This window comes from Myotis davidii, unplaced genomic scaffold (genome assembly GCF_000327345.1).
Source record: "Myotis davidii unplaced genomic scaffold, ASM32734v1 scaffold290, whole genome shotgun sequence".
Lineage (NCBI taxonomy): Eukaryota > Metazoa > Chordata > Mammalia > Chiroptera > Vespertilionidae > Myotis > Myotis davidii.
Genome location: NW_006285049.1, coordinates 3,590,696 through 3,597,872, shown reverse-complemented (window position 1 = coordinate 3,597,872; position 7,177 = coordinate 3,590,696). Strand labels below are relative to the sequence as shown.

At 41.1% G+C, this 7,177-nt stretch overlaps 1 protein-coding gene across 3 annotated transcripts in view; it reads left to right on the top strand.

The window, feature by feature from the left end:
• The window catches only part of ARID2 (AT-rich interaction domain 2), a 190,179-nt gene that overhangs the window by 168,399 nt on the left and 14,603 nt on the right, over positions 1-7,177 (top strand). For all 3 annotated transcript variants that reach the window (XM_006755528.2, XM_015558620.1, XM_015558619.1), the window contains 2 exons: positions 3,452-3,590; positions 3,678-3,763. In XM_006755528.2, the coding sequence (XP_006755591.1) occupies positions 3,452-3,590; positions 3,678-3,763 (225 nt within the window). The remainder of the gene's footprint in view (positions 1-3,451; positions 3,591-3,677; positions 3,764-7,177) is intronic.

Genomic DNA, 7,177 nt, shown 5'->3' with positions numbered 1-7,177 from the left:
CTTCGTTGTCTTCTAATTCACTAATTCGGTCCTCTGCTTCTCCTAGTCTACTGTTGATACTTTCAATGGTGTTTTTTATTGCATCTATATCACTCTTCATTTCTTCTTTGGTCTTACATAATTTATTGGTTTTTTCATCTGTTTCTTCTTGCTTCTTGCATAAGTTGTTGATTTTTTCTTCCATCCGGTTTATGCACTCTAGGACCCTTGGTCTGAATTTGTTTTCTGTCATGTTGCATGCCTCTGTATCACTTAGCTGCTTTTCTGGCAAGTCCTCCTTTTCTTTCCTTTGGGGTTTCTTTGTCTACCCATGTTTGATCGTACCGCCATATCTAGATGTTGAGTCGTTCAGTGGCTGCTCCTTGGGTGGCAGTGGCTCTTCAGGCTGCGGTTGCTCCTTGGGCAGTTGTGGTAGCAGCTGCTCCTCAGTTGGTAGCAGCTCCTCTGGTGGGTGGTGGCACCTCTGGCTGGTGGGGGGAGGCTTCACACACAGCTGCTATTCCTCAGACAGAGGGTGTGGTGATCAGGAGGCTGCTGTTTCTTGGATGGGTGTGCGCTACACAAGCAGCTGCTACCCCTTCGAATTGTTACTTTTAATCTCTTAAGCAGCCTCAGGGCAAGGTGTTTTCCAATAGGGTGTGTCAACTGTCTTCCCCCCAGGTAAGGCAGATGTCTATCCTCCCAGGTAAGGCAGATGTCTATGTGGCTGTGTGAGGGAATGACTGACCCGAGGAGACTTGGGGTGTCTGCCTTCTGAGCTCTGTCCCCTGAGTCCCCAGTGCTGGCTTCTGCTCTCACAGCTCCAGTCCACTTCACCCTCCCTCTGCCCCCTGCCCCCCACCGGCTGAGATATCTCTCTGGGACTTCAGTTCCCCTCTGTGGGTCACGTCTCTGCCCCTCCTACCAGTCTCTATGCCAGCTCCACCTTTGGTCCTGGGGTATCAGGGTTCTGTCCTGTGAGTTTTCCGTTGATTATTCAGGAAGCCTTCTTGTATTTCAGTTGTAATTCCAGCTTGTTCCTGGGAACATGACCATGCAGCATCCTCCTACTCTGCCACCATTTTTAATCTCTCTCATTGTGTTGTGTTTTTTTTTATTTACATTTCCCTGATGATTTGTGATGTTGGACATCTTTTCATATACCTGCTGGCCATGTGTATGTCTTCTTTAGGAAAATTTCTATAAGGATTCTGTGCCCATTTTTAAAATTGGATTGTTTGATTTTCTGCTATTGAATTGATATGAGATCTCTACATATTTTTGGATATTAACCTTTTATCAGATTTATAATTTTCCAAATATTTTCATTCAGTAGATTGCCTTTTCATTTTGTTGTTCCTTTTGCTGTGTAGTTTTTAATGTGATATAGTCCCACTTGTTTATTTTTGCTCTTGTTGCCTTTGATTTGGTATCAAGGAGCTTTCCATCTATGTTCTCTTCTCAGAGTTTTATGGCTTCAGGTCTTACATTCAAGTCTTTAATCAATTTTGAGTTAATTTTGTTAGTTTTTGTGTATGGTGTAATATTGTTGTCCTGTTTCATTAATTTGTATGGGCTATCCAGTTTTTCCTTCACCATTTATTAAAGAGACTATCCTTTTCCTATTGTATATTCTTGGCTCATTTGTTGTAATTAATTGATAATACATAGGTTTATTTCTGGGCCTTTTGTTCTGTGTCATTGATCTATATGTCTCTTTTTATGCCAATACCATACTGTTAAATTACTATAGCTTTTTTATTTATAGTTTGAAATCAGGGAGCATGATGCCTCTGCTTTTGCTCTTTTTTCTCAAGATTGCTTTGACTCTTTGTAGTCTTTTGTGGTTCCATACAAATTTTAGTATTGTTTGTTCTATTTCTGTGAATAATGCCATTGGAATTTAACAGGGGTTATATTGAATTTGTAGATTGCTTTGGGTACTGTGGACATTTTAATAATACTAATTTTCCAACCCATGATAGTTTCACAATAAACTTTTGGTAGGTATTTATATAAATGCATATGAATGATATGAAATATGTAATCTTCAAATTAATTTTTGACATTGTCTTTAATAATTCAGTATTTATTCTTGTTTAAAATTTATTTTAATATGTCAGTTATTTCCTAAAGTTATTTACTAATTTAAAATATTGTATAGATACTGTACATCAAAAATTGGTTCAAATATATACATGTTTATTAGCCTTAGCTGGTTTGGCTCTGTGGTTAGAGCATTGGCTGGAGGACTGAAGGGTCGCGGGTTTGTTTCAGATCAAGGGCACTTACCTCAGTGCAGGCTTGATCCCTGCCCTCCCCTTCCCCTCCTCTCTCTCTAAAAATGAAAGGAAAAAATATCCTTGGGTGAGGATTAATTAAAAAGGACACACACACACACAAAATAGGAACCATTGCAACGAAATTTCTCTATTTATAATGTGTGTGTGTGTGTTTATATGACATTAAAAAAATTAAATCCTACCCTAACCGGTTTGGCTCAGTGGATAGAGCATCGGCCTGTGGACTCAAGGGTCCCAGGTTCGATTCCGGTCAAGGGCGTGTACCTTGGTTGCGGGCACATCCCCAGTGGGGAGTGTGCAGGAGGCAGCTGATCGATGTTTCTCTCTCATCGATGTTTCTGGCTCTCTATCCCTCTCCCTTCCTCTCTGTAAAAAAAAATCAATAAAATATATATTTAAAAAAAAATTAAATCCTAAGGGAGCTCTGCCATAAACTTTAAAGATATGGATTGTGCAAATATTTGAGTTACTACTTAGTAATTGAAGTCTTTCAATGTATTCTTTGCTGTTTGCATCCTAGTATTCTCTCTCATTGCTGTGTCTTCTAATTAATGAGAGAAATAGTATCTGACATGCTTCACGTTTGTATACTTGGCCACTTATTCACTCAGACACTTGTATTGTTAAGCCTCAGGGTATATGAGTGAGTAGGGTATGATGTTGGAGAAATTCAAGACATGGACAAACATACAAAATGTGAGTTCAACTAAAAGATAGACCTACCAAGATGTTTAGCGCTTAGATTGTTAAATTAAATATGCTAGAGTTTATTATATGTAAATGTTTGAGCAGCTTCTAAAAGTACAATGGAGTATGGTATTTGTATATAAAAGCATGTTCTATTGTGTTTTAAAATGATATTTCATTTACTTTCAAGAGATTCTTAGCTGACTTTCATTGAAGGTAGGGAATTAATGAAACATATTAAACTGAAAACAAATGACCAAAAGTGTTCATGGTAATGATTTAACATGGACATATATGCAGAGAAATTTGTTTCTAAATAGTTTCAAAATATTCATTGAAATGAAATGAACTTGAAATTTGCTTGTACTATTTTTCTTAATATTTCTGTATATTGATCTGGAGCTTTTGTATTAAAAGAGCAAGTTTTCTGTTATAAAGACTATATTCAGTGTCAGAAAATTTGTTACTTTTATTTTTTGCAGGTGGTTTCAGACACCCTCACAGGTTTTCTACCATGCAGCAACTGAACATGGAGGAAAAGATGTATATCCAGGGCAATGTCTGTGGGAAGGTTGTGAGCCTTTTCAGCGACAAAGGTTTTCTTTTATTACCCACTTACAGGTACACTTTCTTAATACTGTTTGGTCAGTAATTCTTTTGCAATAAAGGTTTTGATGCATATTCTTTTACTTCCTCTTTCTCAAAAAGGATAAGCACTGTTCAAAGGATGCCCTGCTTGCAGGATTAAAACAAGATGAACCAGGACAAGCAGGAAGTCAAAAACCTTCTACCAAGTAAGGAACATGAGTTTACTTCCTGTTGTATATACAGAAAGAAAAATCAGGAAAGTAGGCAAAACATATTAACAATGAAATTTAACTTTAGCATAGTAGGAAACTGGAAACCTGTGTTCTGGTCCAGCTCTGCCATTCACCAGCTATGTGACCCTATTCAAATTGCTTAGAGTATTTACTCTAAGCATCACTTTCATATTTATATGAGAAATATTTTGTAAACTGTAACTATATACAGGGGTGGACAAAAGTAGGTTTACAGTTGTTTGAATGAAAAATAATGCAATAATTAATAAATAATACAAGAATAAACTATCACATTCACAACTGTACACCTGCTTTTTCCCATCCCTATTTTTTTATTCTTTGAGAGTAATTGAACATGTATTTGATAATGGCAAAGAGATTTCTTCTTACAATTCATATACTTGTAATGAATGTAGTGGAGTTCTAAGTTGCAGATTTCTGTAAGTTCCTTATTAGATTTATATAGTATCTCCTATTCTGTTTCTGAGGGCCTTAGTTGTAGATTCTGTAACCTGAATAATATTTTTAACTCTGAAAATGTGAAAATTTGCCACCACTTACTAAGATACTGCAATGTACTAGGCATTGTGCCAGACCTAGGGAATTCTAAGAATAAGACATAGTCTCTAACTTTAGAGCTGATATTCTAGAAAGAGAACTAGAAATATGGGAGTACAGAATCTGCTTACATATTTTATTCAGTTTCTGTTAATGAGCATCTACAACGTGCTAGACACTAAGGTATAGAATGAGGTATACATGACCAAGATACATTTTGCTGTTCTTAAGTGTCTGGAGATACATCAGTGAGAGGTGTAGGTAATTCTTACTATAAAGTATTAAAGTACTAAAATGAAGGTGCACAAGATACTATGAGAGCTCACCTAAACCAATCCAGGGAAGCTTTCTGACAGAAAGTACCTCCAAACTGAGACCCAAAGAATAAGGAGTAAATAGTAGAAGGTCTCATAAGCTATAATCATGAGTTTGAGTTTTATCCTACAGGCAATAGAAAGTCATTTTTCTGCCAAGTATCTTTTCCTATAATTTTCACTGTCTTTAATTTGTATATATTATGTAGCTTATAAGAATATGTTGGAATATGTTTGGTTTTGCTCAAGTTTGGAGGAAGAGATATTTGATGTGTTGAATACAATCAATCGAAAATCTTTGTCATCGTATATAATAAAAGCCCAATATGCTAAGTGTCCAGTCGTCCGGTCAGATGTTCAACCAATTAAAGCATAATATACTAATGAATGCTAAGGCCACTCACCGCTCACTATGACATGCACTGACCAGGGGGCAGGCAGCCTACCGGTCGACCAGTTGCTATGACATGCACTGACCACCAGGGGGCAGACACACCGACCAGTAGGTTAGCTTGCTGCTGGAGTCCGGCCAATTGGGATTGAGCAAGATGGGCCGGACACACCCTGGAGCCCTCCCACGATCCCTCCCCAGCTGGCCAACCTCCCAAGTCCCTCCTTGGCTCCAGTCATGCACCAATGGAGTCCCTTGGCCTGGCCTGCATCCTCTCACAATCTGGGACCCCTTGGGGGATGTCGGAAAGCTGGTTTCGGCCTGATGGCGGAACAACTGGTCACTATGATGCGCACTGACCACCAGGGGGCAGACACTCAACACAGGAGCTGCCGCCTGGTGTCAGTGTGCTCCCACAGTGGGAGCGCTGCTCAGCCAGAAGCTGGGCTCATGGCTGGCAAGCGCAGTGGTGGTGGTGGGAGCCTCTCTTGCCTCCATGGCAATCGGACATCCCCCAAGGGCTCCTGGACTGCGAGAGGGTGCAGGTCGGGCTGAAGGCCCCCTTCCACGCCCAAGTGCATGAATTTCATGCACTGAGCCTCTAGTTTACACATAAAATCTAATAACAGTATATATGTTCTTTTCTTTTGACAACTATATATAGTTATAAACTGATTTACAATTAAAAGATTGCTTTTACATTAACTTATTTAACATTCAGAATTAGTTTACTTATGTAAAGAAGTATCAGAAATATCCCCACTTTACATACGTGGAACCTGAAGCATAGAGGGGCAAACTGAAATATTCAAAGTCATACAACTAGTTATTGTGCCAGAAATAGACAGATTTCCCCACATGCAAGTCAGTGCTCTTTATACCGTGGCCTCGGCAGAAAGCTATTAATGCAATTTTCTGCGTGGCCAAGGAAATCTAGAGTAGCTTGAATCTAATTTTAGGTAAAATTCATTCCTTTAGTCTGAGTTTTAAAAAGGATGTTAGAATTATACTGGAAGGGTTGATTAGAGTTATTAAATAATGGTGGAAAATAAGGTTATATAACAAATAGTTTGCAGTATGGTGTTTAACATAATTTCATCCTCCTATATAATAAAAGAAAAACATGCAAATTAACCGCCCCTCTGCTATGCTAAAGCCACGCCCACAAGCCAATCAGGAGCAAGTATGCAAATTAACCCAACTAAGATGGCGGCAGCCACAGAGCTGGAGTGAGCAGGAGGCTTGGGTTGCCCCGGTGATGGAGGAAGCCAAGCTTCCCACCTGCCCTGGCTGGTCCTGGGCTCCGCTCAAGGCTACAAAGTTCCAGTTATAGAAGATAAATAAATCCCAGAAAGAGCAATTATAGAAGATAAATAAATTCCAGATACCTGCTTCCAGCCGCCCTGGCCTCCACTCAAGGGGGCGCTGAAAAAAAAGAAAAGAAAAAGGAGAGGCTGGGAGCTTGGGTTGCCAGGGGGCATGGCCAGCCTGCAAACAGCCATCAGCCCCTCACCCAGGCTGTCCAGGCACCCCAGTGGACAAACCCCACCCTGAAGGGCATGTAGCTAGCCTGAAAACGGCCCTCAGCCCCTCACCCAGGCTGACCAGGCACACCAGCGGGACTCCCACCCTGATCTGGGATACCCTTCAGGGCAAAGCAGTAGTCCACCCATGCACCAATCCTCTATCCTATATAATAAAAGGGTAATATGCAAATTGACCCCAACAGCAGAACGACTGGGAATGACTGGTCACTATGACACACACTGACCACCAGGGGGCAGATGCTCAGTGCAGGAGCTTCCCCCTGGTGGTCAGTGCGCTCCCATAGGGGAAGCTCTGCTCAGCCACAAGCCAGGCTGACGGCTGCTAGTACAGCGGTGGTGGTGGGAGCCTCTCCTGCCTCCTCAGCAGCTCTAAGAATGTCTGACTGCAGCTTAGTCCTGCTTCCCGCTGGCAAGTGGACATCCCACGAGGCCTCCCAAGCTGCCAGAGGGATGTCTGACTGCCAGCTTAGGCCCGATCCCCCTGGGGAACAGGCATAAGCCAGAAGGTGGACATCCCCCGAGGGGTCCCAGACTGCGAGAGGGCACATGCCCGGCTGAGGGACAGCCCCCCACCCCC